Raw genomic sequence first — 13,932 nt, forward strand, 5'->3', positions numbered from 1 at the left:
GGGGGAAGTTTCTATCCTCAAACATTAGTAAAAAATTCCCCCGTTCCGATTGCATCACAGTGAGGGGAGGAAAAAACATTTCTGTGCACAGCTCAACCTTTGTTCAAAGGCAAAGACAAATGTTGACATTCTCTTTACCTGAAGTGATTTCCCAAAAAGAACATTTCTCTGGGGTTTTTTTGGCAGGAGAAACAATTTCCTCATCTCTCTTGGGACAGTGCCTAAATTACAGAGGCCTTCAAACTTGGCAGCTTGAAGACTTGGGGACTTCAACTCCCAGAATTCTCCAGCCAGCCTAGCTAGAGAATTCTGGCTGGAGAATTCTGGGAGTTGAAGTCCCCAAGTCTTCAAGCTGCCAAGTTTGAAGGCCTCTGGCCTAAAACAGGTGAAAAAAAACAAACACCTGGGCCTCAGGTTGCTCCGATTTCCACATGACTCTGAAAAAAAGCATCTCATGAAGAAATGGAAAAAGTGCAGAGACGAGCAACTAAGATGATTAAAGGCCTGGAGACTAAAACATATGAAGAACGGTTGCAGGATTCGGGTTTGGGCAGTCTAGAGAAAAGAAGGACTTGTGGGGGGGTGGGCACACATGATAGTAATATTCCAGAATTTGAGGGGCTGCCCCAAAGAAGAGGGGGGGTCAAGCTATTCTCCAAAGCCCCTGAAGGCAGGACAAGAAACAATGGATGGAATCTCATCAAGGAGAGAAGCAACCTGGAATTGAGGAGAAACTTCCTGACAGCGAGAATGATTAACCGGTGGAACAGCTGGCCTCTAGAAGTTGTAGGAGCTTCATCACTGGAGGTTTTAAAGGAGAGACTAGACCAGAGGTGGGCTGCTGGGGGTTCGCAGGAGTTCGGGAGAACCTCTAGCTAAGATTCTGTGCAGTTTGGAGAACCCCCAAATCCCACTCCTAATGGCCCCGTCTACCCTGGCCTGGCCCTCCCAAGAGTCCCCACGTGGCCTGTTTTGGATGAGGTAAGTGCAGGGTATGCATGGAGGCTCAGGGAGGGTGAAAAACTGGCCTACTGGAAATTCGAGAGGGCCTCCGGAGCCTGGGGAGGCTGTTTTCGCCCTCCCGGAAGCTCAAGGAAAGCCTCCGGAGCCTGGGGAGGGCAAAAACACCCCCCTGCTGTGGTACAAGAGGCTGATTAGGCTGAATAGGCCACACCCACCATGGCCACGCCCACCTAGCAACCGGGCAGAGAACCCCTTGCTAAAATTTATGAAGCCCACCCCTGGACTGGACAGCCATCTGTCCGAAATGGTATAGGGCAAGTGTGTCAAGGGTCATGGGCTGGATCCAGCCTGCGGAGTGCTTAGAACTGGCCCGCGGAGCTGCCCTGGAAACAGCAAAGGACCGGCCCGTGGTGCCTCTGCCAGCGAAAACGGAGCTCGGGAGGGCCACGTGTGGACCTTCGTGTTTGCTGGCAGAGGGCTGCAGGAGGCTGTCATAGCTGAAAACAGCCGGGAGGGCCACGCGCAGGCTGCAGGAGGTCGAGCTGGCTACGCCCACGCCCACCTCTGGTATTCTGCCCCAGCTACGGACCCCAAAGAACGCAGCACACACGAAGTCCATTCAAACCTTAACTTACTGAATAAACCAGTCTTTTTCAAACAAAGGCTGTTAATTAATTGCATTAACAGCCGCCAAGAATTCAAAGAATAAATAATCATAATTTTACTAGGGTTGGCAGAAAGCCCAGAAGCAATTTGCAGAGAATCCAGACGTGAAGGAGAATGAACTAAAGTTGTTCCCTACAAATTGCTTCAGTCGGCGTTCCTCCTTAAATAGGTTAAGCGAGTGGCCAATTAGCCCCAAGCCTTACTCTCGAGGAGACCTCCTCCTGAGGAACCACTCCTGCCTTTTGGCAGCTCTGCGCGCCCATGCATTGAGAAGAGGCTCCTCCTCTTCATCCTCTTCACTTAAGGGAGCTTCTGGAGGTTCTGAAGGCCCTGGCTGAATCCCCACCTCTGGCATCACATCTTCTCCAGCCTCCTCACTGTCCGACTCGAGTGCCAGCTTCACAGGCTGCTGGCGCAGCATCACACCAGCCTCCTTGCTGTTGGAATCAGCTATTAGCTGCACAGGCCGCGTATGGGCCACAACACCTGGCCATGCCCACACTGAGGTAAAACCCAATCCTGATGCGTCCCCCAATGAAATCGAGTTTGACACCCCTGGTATACGGTGTTCTGCTGGAGCAGGGGGATGGACTAGAAGGCCTCCAAGGTCCCTTCCAGCTCTACTCTAGCCTGATTCTGAAAATGGATGAGTTTTCAATTTCTTTTTCCTCCAAAAAAGGATTAATGGATGGGTTCCTTGAATAGCTGCATAAGGTACGTCTCGAGTTTTGAATGCAGCCGGAAACAGAAAGGCACAGCAGAGGAGACGAGATGGTTAGATGGTTAGTGTCATTGACCCAACGAACATGGATTTTGGCAAGTTTCGGGAAAAAATGAAGGACAAAGGGATCTGGCATTCTGAGGCCCACGAGATCGCAGAGACACGGACATGACTTAGTGACTGAACAACAAAGGGTTATGTCTATTTGTGTAGGACCTCTGGTGCTAAATAAGCTTTTATAGATAGTCCTTGGGTTACAACAGTTCATTTAGTAACCACTCGAAGTTACAACGTCACTGAAAAAAGTAACTTATAACTGCTTTTCACATGCCCATTGCAGCATCCCCATTATTTATTTATTTATATATTTCATTTATTTATTTATTTATTTATTGGTTCAATTTATATGCCGCCCTTCTCTGGAGACTCAGGGTGGCTTACAATTCTTTAAGCAATAGCCTTCATACTTTTGTATATACCTGCTTAGTAGGGCTTTCGGGGGGGCCCTAAGCGGTGTTCTTTTTTTTATACAAAGTCAGCTTATTGCCCCCACAAACCGGGTCCTCATTTTACCTACCTCAGAAGGATGGAAAGCTGAGTCAACCTTGAGCCTGGTGAGATTTGAACTTGCAGTAATTCCAGGCAGCTGGTGCTACTTAACAGCACTTTAGTCTGCTGTGCCACCAAGGCTCTTCATGTCTAATGTCTAATTAAACGTTAGACATCCCCCCTCCCTTAGTGTCACAGGTCACATTGTCCAATTAGGTGTCTAGCGTCCCCTTGGGAACCGGATCCAGCCTCTGGTAACCACCAATTGGGATGACCTTGGTTCTCATGAGATAACACTCTGTTTTGACTAGGCTACATTCCATTGTTCTCCCCTCCTCCCCAAACTGTGTGGCGACTTGGGAAACGGAAAACAGCTGCGGAAAGCTCGATCCGTTTCAAAGTTGACGCCCGGTTTTACTTGACCAGAGTTGTGTTCTGTAAAACCTAACTTCTGTGGGATCCTATCTCCTTGGGTGAAGGTCTTGTACATTGCGTGGAAGAGAGCAAGATTCATTTACAAAAGTGTTTGTGAGGCACTTTTAGAGAGTACGATGGGGAGGGTCTGGCTCAGGGGTGAAATGCTCCTGATTCGGACCGGATCGCCTGATCCGGTAGCGATGGACAACCGGTAGCAAAAATCCCTGACACCCCCTCCCCCCATGCCCAGCTGAGCCGCACAATCATCAGAGGCTTTTACTTTACTTTTAAAAGCATTTTTTCTACAATCTGTTCGAGCCGAAAAAATGCTTTAAAATGTAAAAAAGAAAAGCCTCTGATGATCGCGCGGCTCAGCTGGGATCGTCAAAGGCATTTAAAAGAATAAAATGCTCTGCTGATCAGGCAACTCAGATGGGATCGTCAGAGCCTTTTGAAAGCATTTTTGCCGAAGAGGTTGTAGAAAAAATGGTTTTAAAAGTAAAAAAAAAAAATGGCCATGCCCACCCAGTCACATTACACCCCCCAAGCCACACCCAAAGAACAGGTAGTAACAAATTTTAGATTTCACCACTGGCCTGGCTCAACCCAAAACTTCCTTTATTACCTGCGTTGAAACAGGCAGAGTCCAAAGCACCACCCTCCAGACAAATGGTTTAATGCTGACTGAGTGAAATTGCCCAGACCAGATCTACCGTGTTTCCCCAAAAATAAGACTGGGTCTTACATGAAGTTCTGCTTCAAAAGACGCAGTAGGGCTTATTTTCCGGTTAGGTCTTATTTTGGGGAAAACATGGTACTACAGTAAATGCATCCGTCTAGCTGACAGTCTTAACCGGGGCTTATTTTTGGGATAGGGCTTATATTGCGAGCATCCTGAAAAATCATGCTAGGGCTTATTTATGGTTGGCTCTTTTCGGGGAAACACGGTATCATTCAGATTAGACTTGGTGTCCCTACGGGGTTGCCAAATCATTAGAAGAAAATTCTGGCTCATTCTGAGCAGGGTTTCAAAGAGCACAGGACAATTGCTTGAAGCGGAAATAGAGTTTATTCAACAGCAAAACAGAGAAGCACTTTGGCTCAGTAGCTTAATGATGCTGGAGATGGTCTCTGCTCCAGTGGTTCGAGCCCTAGCGCTGCATGGCGGGGTGAGCTCCCACACTTGTCTCAGCTTCTGCCTACCTAGCAGCTCAAAAGCATGTTCTGTGTGAGTAGACAAATAGGTACCACTTCAATGGGGAGATGAGTTGGTGCTCTGTGCAGGCAGTCAGATTTCTGCTGGCTTTGAACCTTCCTGGTTGTGATGCCTATTTCTGATTTTCAAAATTTCAAAATTTTTTACTACCGGTTCTGTAGTTCTGGCTTGGTGGGCGTGGCAGGGGAAGGATGCTGCAAAATCTCCATTCCCTCCCCACTCCAGGGGAAGGATACTGCAAAATCTCCATTCCCTCTCCCAGTGGAGGGAGGGAAGGCCTTGGAAGGGCTGCTTGGGTTTTTTTTTTTTCCTGTTGCAAAGCTAGCTCGCTCTCCTGTGGTGCACCTTGGGAAGTGCGTGAGCATGTAACATAACAGAGCTAGCAGATTTGCAGGCAAAGTACTATTCTTCAATAGCAGCGCAGTCACGTGGCTAATGTAACAGTGCCCGACGCTAATAATAATAGTAACAGTGAAAAAGACAGCTCTGAGAAGTACTAGGGGTGGCATGATAGTACTCTTCCAGTATTTGAGAGGCTGCAACAAAGAGGAGGGGAGGTCAAAGCACTTGAAGGCAGGACAAGAAAGAACGGATGGAAACTAAACAAGGAGAGAAGCAACCTGGAACTAAGGAGAAACTTCCTAACAGTGAGGATAATTAATCAGTGGAACTGCTTGCCACCAGAAGTTGTAGTTGTTTCATCACTGGAGGTTTTTAAGAAGAGACTGGGCAGCCACTTCTTCTGGAATGGTATAGGGCCGTGATGGCGAACCTATGGCACGCGTGTCACAGGTGGCACATGGAGCCGTATCTGTGGACACGCGAGCGTTGCCCTAGCCCAGCTCCAGCACGCATGCATGCGCCAGCCACCTGATTTTTGGCCCTTCCGGGCCCACCGGAAATCAGGAAATGGGCTGTTTCCAGCCTCTGGGGATGGTGGGGAAGGCAGTTTTCACCCTCCCCAGGCTCCTAGGAAGCCTCTGGAGCCTGGGGAGGGCGAAAAAACGGGCCTACCAGGCCCATCATGCCATTGCGTGCCAAAATCAGGGGGAGCGCGGGGGGGGTCATGTGTGCATGTGCGGGGGGTGGTGTGCATTGAATTATGGGTGTGGGCACACACGCGCACAAACCTCCGCGCTCCCCCCGCTTTTGGCACGTGACAGCAAAAAAATTAGCCAACACTGGTATAGGGTTTCCTGCTTGAGCCGGGGATTGGACTAGAAGACTTCCATGCTCCATTCCAGCTCTATTCTGATTCTGATCCACTCCCAGGTCACTTTCTCCAGGGCTGTTGACACTTCCAAAGGCCACTAATTGAATGGGTTGTAAGTCAAGGACTACCTATACCCGTGATGGCGAACCTATGGCATGCGTGCCACAGGTGGCAGGCGGAGCCATATCTGTCGGCACGCGAGGGTTGCCCTAGCTCAGCTCCAGTGTGCATGCGTACGCCAGTCAGCTGATTTTCGGGCCTTTCGGGCCCACCGGAAATCGGGAAACGGGTCGTTTCTGGCCTCCAGGGAGGATGGGGAAGGCTATTTTGGCCCTCCCCAGGCTCCTAGAAAGCTTCTGGAGCCTGGGGAGGGCAAAAAAACAGGCCTACTGGGCCCACCGTGCCATCATGGGCCAAAAATGGTGGGAGCGCGGGGGTGTGTGTGTCGTGCATGCATGCATGGGGGTGGGGCACATTGAATTATGGGTGTGGGCACGCGCACACTCAACCCCCCGCACTCCCCCCCCAGCTTTTGGCACGCAACGGCAAAAAGGTTAGCCGTCACTGACCTATACTGTTGGGTTTTTTGAGCATCTCTTTCTGAGCACCTTTTTCTCCCTAAAATTTATTTATTAGTTCAATTTATATGCCGCCCTTCTCCGGAGACTCAGGGCGACTTACAATGCTTTTAAGCAATAGCCTTCATACTTTTTGTATATACCTGCTTAGTAGGGCTTTCGGGGGCCCTCTAAACGGTGTTCTTTTTTATACAAAGTCAGCTTATTGCCCCCACAAACCGGGTTCTCATTTTACCTACCTCGGGAGGATGGAAGGCTGAGTCAACCTTGAGCCTGGTGAGATTTGAACTCGCAGTAATTGCAGGCAGCTGGCAGCTAAATACTACTTTAACAATAGTTTAGTCCACTGCACCACCAGGCTCCAGGCTCCTATTTCCCTATTCCCCCCCCACCCCCCCCCCAATCATGTTCTGGCCCCTCTCCTTTAAATCCAGCTATGTGGACTTCAACTCCCAGAATTCCCCAGGCAGCATGGCCATTGCTGAGAATTCTGGGAGTTGAAGTCCATTCAACTGGAAATGGCCTCCAAACTGGGAAATCCTGCTGTTTAGGAATCGGCTGGGGAAAGGATCCAGTTTGAAGGTTTAGCAGGGACAAATTTGGGATCTATGAAGCGAGGTTGCCGCTTCACCCTTGAAACTCTTGGGGAAAGCGCAGACAATTTCCTCCTTAGAATATAAATGGATCTTGTGTTCCTTGACCCAGGTTAGAAGTTTGTCCATGCGGCAGTCACACGCCCAGGGGTTTCCTGTAAGATCGAGGCTGAGATTTGCAGACGGGATGGCGACCGGAGGATCCAGCACGGTGAGCTCGTTGTCGGAGAGATCTAGCAGCACCAGATGGTCCAATGGCTGAAAGACTCCAATTATGATGTCGGTCAGGCTGCAGTTCTTCAGGGAGAGGCTGCTCAGCTTGGGTCTCCAATGGAAGGATTTCGGGGCAATACATCGGATTGGGTTGTTTTCCAGGCTCAGCCTCTCCAAATTGTCTAGGCCGCTGAACATGTCTGGAGAGAGGCGATGGAGGCGGTTGGAGGAGAGATCTAGAAAAGTCAACTTCTCCAGCTTATCGAAACAAGAAATTGGGACCTCCTTCAGCTGATTGTTGTCAAGGCTCAGGATCCTTAGCTCCTTCAGGGTTTCGAACCAGGATAGGCGCAGTTCAGCCAGTCGGTTTTCACTGATGGATAAAAGCGTCAGGTTCGTTGCGCTGGTGAAGATCTCTGGAGGTAGATCTTCCAGGAGGTTGGTGGACAGATCCAGGATGTGCAATTCTGGGAGGTTACGGAAGAGGCCACTCAGAAGGGTCTTCAGCCTGTTGTTGGACAGATGAAGTTCCTGGAGGTTTGGAAGACCTTGGAGGGCTTCCACGCCAAGGCTGGAGACCTGGGTGAACTCAACGGAGATTATTTTGGCTCGTACAGGGAAACCGGTGGGAAATTCATGGAGAGATGGGGAGTTGCAGACAAACTCCGTGATATTTTCTGGAGCAGAGTCAGGTGGGCAGTAAAGAACCTGTTGGGTGTAGCTGTTGAGGGACATCACAAGGGAGACGATCAGAAGAGATGGAACCGAAGACTTCATCCTGTGGAGAAGCCGGGAGAGGAAGATAAGTTAGACAAACATATTGATTTATCTACCTGGCTGAGGCCATCTTTGTGGTTTCAGGGTTGCCACAAGGCAGAAGAAGGGACAAGGAGCGGGAATAGTTAGCTGGGGTTTTGCAGTCAAAACAAAAACATTTTCTTGTGGGAACCAAGGTCATTCCAACAGGTGGCTGGGAGAGGAGGAGCGAAGTAACCAAGCAACCGGCCAGCACCTCTATTGGGCAATGTGACTGATGACTAGGGGGAAGGGGAAAACTTTCATTTTTTAATCAGGTGAAAATCGCGGAAACTTTCAGAGTCGGTTTTCACCAGCCGTGCCAAAATGATGTACCCAATAAATTGTTCTTTCAGGAATCTACCTGCCTTGGAGTTCCTCTTTCAATGGGGTGCATTACTTGGAATGCTGACAACTACCTCCATTCAGTCATTCAAGACAGATTACACGTAGTCCTCGCTTAACGACTGGCTGCTTAGCAAACATTTGGAAGCATGACAGACCACCCCAAAAGGTACTTACGACATGAGTCCAAAGTTCTGATGGCCACATGCGATTGCATTTATAATACATAGAATGCATACGTAGAATAATGGAGTTATTATTAAGCATAATAACAAATTAAGCATAATGTGGAAAAGGGGAGAAGGGAGAAAAGAGAAGTACAACGAAGTAGTTGTCCATAAGATTCCCTAGAAGAAAATCAAAATAACAGAGTGGGAAGGGACCTTGGAGGTCTTCTAGTCCAACCCCGTGCTTAAGCAGAAGATAAATGGCTGTCCAATCTCTTTTTCAAAGCCTCCCGTGATGGAGCACTCACAATTTCTGAAGGCAAGTAGTTGCACTGATTCATTGTCCTCACAGTTAGGAGGTTTCTCCTTAGTTCCAGGTTGCTTCTCTCCTTGATTAGTTTCCATCCATTGTTTCTTGTCCTGCCCTCTGATGCTTTGGAGAATAAATTGACCCCCCCCTTCTCTGTGACAGCCCCTCAAATACTGGAATGATGCTATCATGTCCCTCCTAGTCAGTGGTGAAATGTAAAATTTGTTACTACCGGTTCTGTGGGCGTGGCGTGGCGTGGGGGGGGTTGTAATTTTTTTTAAAATTTTTAAAACCATTTTTTCTACAACCTCTTCAGCTGAAGAGGTTGTAGAAAAAATGCTTTGAAAAGCCTCTGATGATCCCAGCTGAGCCGCGCGATCATCAGAGGCTTTTTTTTTTTACTTTTAAAAGCATTTTTTCTACAACTTTAAGAGGTTGCAAAAACAATGCTTTGAAAAGCCTCTGACGATCCCAGCTGAGCCGCGCGATCATCAGAGGCTTTTTTTTTTTAACTTTTAAAAGTATTTTTTTGGTTGAAGAGGTTGTAGAAAAAATGAGGTGGGTGGGTAAGTGAGCCGCGACCGGGCCGGGGACCGGTTCGGGGGCGTGGCCAGCCAATGTTATTAACGGTTCTCGGAACTACTACAAATTTTTACTACCGGTTCTTGCGAACCGGTGCGAACCGGGAGGAACCCACCACTGCTACCATCCCTCTCCTACTATCCCCATTTATCCGTATCCATTTCATGTATTTATAATTATGTTTACACTTGTAAACACTTGGTCTTCCGAGTGCGCTTCAAGGTTTTGGTTATCACCTTCAGAGCGCTCCATGGCTTAGGACCTGGCTATTTGCGGGACCACCTGCTACCACCAATAGCCTCCCACCGACCAGTACGCTCCCATAGAGAGGGGCTCCTCCGGGTGCCGTCGGCCAAACAATGTCGACTGGCGGCCCCCAGGGGGAGAGCCTTCTCTGTGGGGGCACCTACTATCTGGAACGAGCTCCCCCCGGAGATACGGAGGATCCCGGATCTGCGTACCTTCCGTCGCGCGCTTAAGACGTTCCTATTTCATCAAGCTGGCCTGACCTAAACTTTTCCTCTTTTTAAATGGGAATTTTAAATTTGGTTTTAAATTATTGGGGTTTTAAAATGGTTCAGCCAAATTTGTTTAATTTGTTTTATCTCTATTTTAAATTTTGTATCTATATGTTTTATTTTATGGCTGTTCACCGCCCTGAGCCCTTCGGGAGTAGGGCGGTATACAAATTTAATAAAATGAAATGAAAATGAAAAAATGTATCTGTCATAAAACGCATGCTTGATGAAATAAATTAAAAATAAGAATAAAAATAAATGTTTAACTTGGTTAAACATTTGAGCCTGGTGGCTCAGCAGACTGATAGCATTGTGATTAATACCAGCTGTCTGCAATTACTGTAAGTTCGAATCTCACCAGGCTCAAGGTTGACTCAGCCTTCCATCCTTTCTAAGGTAGGTGAAATGAGGACCCAGATTGTGGGGGCAATAAGCTGACTTTGTATAAATATACAAAAGTATGAAGGCTATTGCTTAACGCATTGTAAGCCGCCCTGAGTCTCCGGAGAAGGGCGGCATATAAATCAAATTTAAAAAAAACAAAAAACAAACTTGTGGATGAAAAGGGCCAGTTTTTCGTTTCGTGGGTTGTGAAAATGCAGCTTTGAAAGAGAGACAGCAGGGAGTGCCTCGCCCTACCCATCAGTTTGGTGAGAGTACACGGAGTCCAAAGGAGGAACTTGGGTGGAGAAAGCATCTCCGAAGGGACAGGCTGTACTTCTGTGGACAGTAAAGGGAGGGAGGGAGGGAGGGAGGGAGGGAGGGAGGGATGCGCTGTCAATCATGCAAGTTTTTCTTACTTTAACAAAGATTTCCCAATTGCATCACGGTGAGGGGAAAAAAAAAAACATTTCTGTGCACAGCTCAACCTTTGTTCAACGGCAAAGACAAATGTTGACATTCTCTTTACCTGAAGTGATTTCCCAAAAAGAACATTTCTCTGGATTTTTTGAGGGGAGGAGAAACAATTTCCTCATCTCTCTTGGGACAGTGCCTAAATTACAGAGGCCTTCAAACTTGGCAGCTTGAAGACTTGGGGACTTCAACTCCCAGAATTCTCCAGCCAGCCTAGCTAGAGAATTCTGGCTGGAGAATTCTGGGAGTTGAAGTCCCCAAGTCTTCAAGCTGCCAAGTTTGAAGGCCTCTGGCCTAAAACAGGTGAAAAAAAACAAACACCTGGGCCTCAGGTTGCTCCCATTTCCACATGACCCTGAAAAAAAGCATCTCATGAAGAAATGGAAAAAGTGCAGAGAAGAGCAACTAAGATGATTAAAGGCCTGGAGACTAAAATATATGAAAAATGGTTGCAGGATTCGGGTTTGGGCAGTCTAGAGAAAAGAAGGACATGATAGTAATTTTCCAGTATTTGAGGGGCTGCCCCCAAAAAGAGGGGGGTCAACTTATTCTCCAAAGCACCTGAAGGCAGGACAAGAAACAATGGATGGAATCTCATCAAGAAGAGAAGCAACCTGGAATTGAGGAGAAACTTCCTGACAGTGAGAATGATTAACCGGTGGAACAGCTTGCCACCAGAAGTTGTAGGAGCTTCATCACTGGAGGTTTTAAAGAAGAGACTAGACCAGGGGTGGGATGTTGAGGGTTCACAGGGGTTCAGGAGAACCGCTAGCTAAGATGACTTTAAGGTTATCTACAAACTTGATGAGGGGTACATAATGGAAGAAGGTCAGATTAGGTTGCGGCTGGGGAAGTGTTATCTAACTCCTTCTCTTCTCTCTCTCTCTCTCTCTCTCTCTCTCTTTCTTTTTCTCCCTCCCTCCCTCTTTCTTTCCCTTCTTTCTCTTCTTTCTTTCTTTCTTTCCTCCTCCCTCCCACTCCTTCCTTCCTCCCTCCCTCCCTTTATTCTTTCTCTATTTCTTTCATTCCTTCCTTCCTTCCTCTCTCTTTCTTTTTCCTTCCTTCCTTCCTTATTCCCAAATTTTTTTCTTCCCTTCCTTCTTCCTTCCTTCCTTCCCTTCTTCCTTCCTTCTATCCTTCCTTCCACCTTTCCTTTCCTTTTTTCCTTCCCTTTCCTCCCTTCCCTTTCTTTCTTTTCTCTTTCCTGTGTCTTTCTCTCTCCCTTTCTCTTTCTCTCTCTCTCTCTCTCAAAGATCCTTTTCCAAAAGGCAAGTGGACTTTCTTTGGTTTTTATCTATGAAAACATTTCACTTCTCATCCAAGAAATTTCTTCAGAACTGAACCGGAATATAAGAAAGTCCAACTGCCTCCTGAAAAAAAATCACCTTTGGGACAATCATGATCTCCCTCTCCCTCTTCCTCTCTCTCCCTCTCTCTCTCTCTCTCTCTCTCTCTCCCTCTCCCTCTCCCTCTCCCTCTCCCTCTCCCTCTCCCTCCCTCCCTAGGTTTCTTCAATAGGGAATCTTAAGGACTAGACATTTTGCAGAATCAGAATCAAACCTGCCTTTGGGAGACAAGATTGAGCCCCCCTGGCTACGATTCCCACCCTCCCCTTTGCCATTTTCCCTTTCTTTCCAAAGACACCTACACTCAGGTTGTGCAATTTTCTTTTTTTTAAAAAAAAAAACCTAAGTTTACCGTGGCTTCCAGGACTTACCTGGAACTCTCTCCAACTCTCTCTTCCCTCTGCCAGACTCTGGAACGCTGCATCCAGCAGGAAGTCTCTTGCAATATATACCAAAAGGAGGAAGGTTCTGTTCTCAAAAACCTTCCCGGAAAGAATATAGAAAAAAAGAGTTCCCCTTGATTACATAATATTGAGAAACAAATTTGGCTAAACTTCTGGGTGGAGCTCAGCCTTGGTTCAAAGGCGACCTAGATGTTGAAAAGCAAATGCCTCCCCCCCCCAAAAATGAACATTTGCCTGAATTCTGAGTGGAGAAATTTCCCTTATGTCTATTTGGAAAAGAGGAAAAAAACAAGGCTGGAGTTTTTGCCAGGTTTCCACATCTCCCTGAAACAAACAAACAAACAAAAAAGCATTTAGAATAGAATAGAAGAACTGAGCTGGAAGGGACCTTGGAGGTCTTCTAGTCCAACCCCCGGCTTAGGCAGGGGAATTTAATGATATGCATAATTTTTCATTCCCCCCCAAAAAAAGATTCATGGGTGGATTCTTTGTATAACTGTGTACAGGTAGTCCTCAACTTACGACCACAATTGGGAACAGAGTTTCCGTTGTTGCTAAGCAAGGTGGTTGCTACATGAGTTATGAGGCCTGATTTGATCACCTTGTTAAACAAATCCCTGCAAGTTGCTAAGGGAATCAATACAGTTGATAAGTGAATTCCTGCAGTTGTTAAGTGAATTCATGCAGTTGTTAAGTGAATTGTGCAGTTGTTAAGTGAATTCATGCAGTTGTTAAATGAATTCATGCAGTTGTTAAGTGAATTGTGCAGTTGTTAAGTGAATTCATGCAGTTGTTAAGTGAATTCATGCAGTTAAGTGAATCATGCAGTTGTTAAGTGAATTGTGCAGTTAAGTGAATCGTGCAGTTGTTAAGTGAATTCATGCAGTGTTAAGTGAATCATGCAGTTGTTAAGTGAATCATGCAGTTGTTAAGTGAATTCATTCAATTCATTTATTTTATTTTATTTTATTTTATTTTATTTTATTTTATTTTATTTTATTTTATTTTATTTTATTTTATTTTATTTTATTTTATTTTATTTTATTTTTATACCGCCCTTCTCCCGAAGGACTGGTGAACAGCCATAATAAAACAGTGTACAAAATAGAATTTAAAAGCAGATTAAAATAATTAAATCATAGGCCGAATTTAAAATTCTCATTTAAAACCAATTTTAAAACCCCATTAAAACCAAATTAAAACTATTTATCCCATCAGAGCGGCTTGCTGGAATAACAGGGTCTTCACTGCATGACGGAAGGCACGGAGGTCGGGGATCCTTCGTATGTCCGGGGGCAATTCATTCAAGAGGGCAGGGGCCCCCACAGAGAAGGCTCTCCCCCTGGGGGTCGCCGTTTGGCTGACGGCACCCTGAGGAGGCCCTCTCTGTGTGAGCGTACCGGTCGGTGGGAGGCAATCGGTAGTAGAATGCGGTCTTGTAGATAGCCAGGTCCTAAGCCATGGAGCGCTTTAAAGGTGGT

The 13,932-nt window shown here is 46.8% G+C and overlaps 1 protein-coding gene across 1 annotated transcript; it reads right to left on the reverse strand.

Annotated features, from left to right (window-relative positions):
- Positions 1–6,742: 6,742 nt before the first annotated feature.
- LOC139308382 (phospholipase A2 inhibitor beta) lies at positions 6,743–12,478 on the reverse strand. Its single transcript, XM_070931902.1, has 2 exons — positions 12,419–12,478; positions 6,743–7,907 (listed from the first exon to the last, which is right to left on the reverse strand). Exons 1-2 carry the CDS (start codon positions 12,469–12,471, stop codon positions 6,908–6,910), a joined length of 1,053 nt encoding a protein of 350 aa, XP_070788003.1. The 5' UTR covers positions 12,472–12,478; the 3' UTR covers positions 6,743–6,907.
- Between the last annotated feature and the right edge of the window lie 1,454 nt (positions 12,479–13,932).

The sequence above is a fragment of the Pituophis catenifer genome, unplaced genomic scaffold (assembly GCF_029215685.1).
Source record: "Pituophis catenifer annectens isolate HBS135680 unplaced genomic scaffold, rPitCat1.0.hap2 SCAF_1, whole genome shotgun sequence".
Taxonomy (NCBI): domain Eukaryota; kingdom Metazoa; phylum Chordata; class Lepidosauria; order Squamata; family Colubridae; genus Pituophis; species Pituophis catenifer.

What these genes read in the sequence shown, in the direction of transcription:
- LOC139308382 (XM_070931902.1), bottom strand. Translation starts at nt 12,471, where the DNA reads ATGCAGCGTTCCAGAGTCTGGCAGAGGGAAGAGAGAGTTGGAGAGAGT. An exon ending in AGAGTTGGAGAGAGTTCCAG is followed by an intron (nt 7,908 to 12,418) that starts GTAAGTCCTGGA and finishes GCTTCTCCACAG; the next exon opens with GATGAAGTCTTCGGTTCCAT.